The following is a 1,043-nucleotide window of genomic DNA, read 5'->3' on the forward strand; positions in this document are numbered from 1 at the left end:
TACCGCGGCATCGCTGCCGGAGATGCTCCCGAGCCCCACCCTGGTCGCAGCCACATCTCTGCCACCCATTGGGGTTGCACCAAGCAACCCCACATCCCGGCAGGAAGGCGTTTGTGGGGGCACAGGGTGGCACCCTGCAAGCCAGCCCAAGGGCAAGGGCGATTTGGGAATGGCCCCATCCATCCCAAGTTCCCCAACAAAGAGCGAGACCCAACCCCCCCCGTCCCCCCGCCTCGTGGTGCTGGGCTGGTCCCTGGGCACCGCGCGGGCACGGGCGGATGCGGGCAGGGAAGGAGATTGGCTGCCCAAATCGAGAGCTAAATCGAGGACAGCAGCGATGCTCAGGCTCGGGGAAACCTCTTTTATTAGCTCCGCGTTGGCCAAGTCTCCCCACAAGCCCCATCACTTCTTCCCCGCTTTCTCCCTCCGCATGGCCCTCGCCAGCGCCCAGATCAGCCGCCAGTACTCGCCGAATTTCAGCTCCTCGTCATGGTTCACGTCCAGCTCGCTCATCTTCTCCTCCAGGGAGGGGACGTCCTGCGGGGACGATGGGGGAGGCTCGGCCATGTCCCGGCCCCCAACAAGCGGGCTGGGGGCTGGGGGTAGGAGCAGGGGCTGCTGCTGCTCCCTCCTGCTTCCAAATCCCAGGGTGCCGGGAGCAGCCCCCCCAGCTCGGGGAGGGGACCCACGGGGATCCAGCTGCCCCCCACGGGCTGCCTCTCGCCTCACCTTCATCAGGTTGGGCAGCTGGACCTGGACCAGCTCCTTGAACTCGCCGACCGTCAGCGTGCCCTTCTTGCCCTCCTTCTCCGCGTAGGTGAAGAAGACGGTGACGATCTTCTCAATGGCCACCTCCAGCTCGGTCAGCTCGCCCGTGGCCATGGTGGGCGCTGGGGCACGGCAGTGGCCCCGGGCTGCAGGGAGAGGAGCCAAGAGGGGGGTCGGAGGCGTGAGGGGGGGTCGCAGGGAGAGGATGCTGGGGGTGAATCAGGAGAAGGGAACCCTCTCCCCTTCCCCAGCCCAGGGTGCAGCCAGCCTGCAAG

The 1,043-nt window shown here is 66.8% G+C and overlaps 1 protein-coding gene across 1 annotated transcript; it reads right to left on the minus strand.

The window, feature by feature from the left end:
- Positions 1–402: 402 nt before the first annotated feature.
- On the minus strand, positions 403–882 carry S100A13 (S100 calcium binding protein A13). The gene is made up of 2 exons (XM_009634970.1): positions 730–882; positions 403–537 (listed from the first exon to the last, which is right to left on the minus strand). Exons 1-2 carry the CDS (start codon positions 880–882, stop codon positions 403–405), a joined length of 288 nt encoding a protein of 95 aa, XP_009633265.1.
- Between the last annotated feature and the right edge of the window lie 161 nt (positions 883–1,043).

The sequence above is a fragment of the Egretta garzetta genome, unplaced genomic scaffold, assembly GCF_000687185.1.
Source record: "Egretta garzetta isolate BGI_Z169 unplaced genomic scaffold, ASM68718v1 scaffold350, whole genome shotgun sequence".
In the NCBI taxonomy this organism is placed as follows: Eukaryota; Metazoa; Chordata; class Aves; order Pelecaniformes; family Ardeidae; genus Egretta; species Egretta garzetta.

What these genes read in the sequence shown, in the direction of transcription:
- S100A13 (XM_009634970.1), bottom strand. Translation starts at nt 882, where the DNA reads ATGGCCACGGGCGAGCTGACCGAGCTGGAGGTGGCCATTGAGAAGATC. An exon ending in AGCTGCCCAACCTGATGAAG is followed by an intron (nt 538 to 729) that starts GTGAGGCGAGAG and finishes TCGTCCCCGCAG; the next exon opens with GACGTCCCCTCCCTGGAGGA.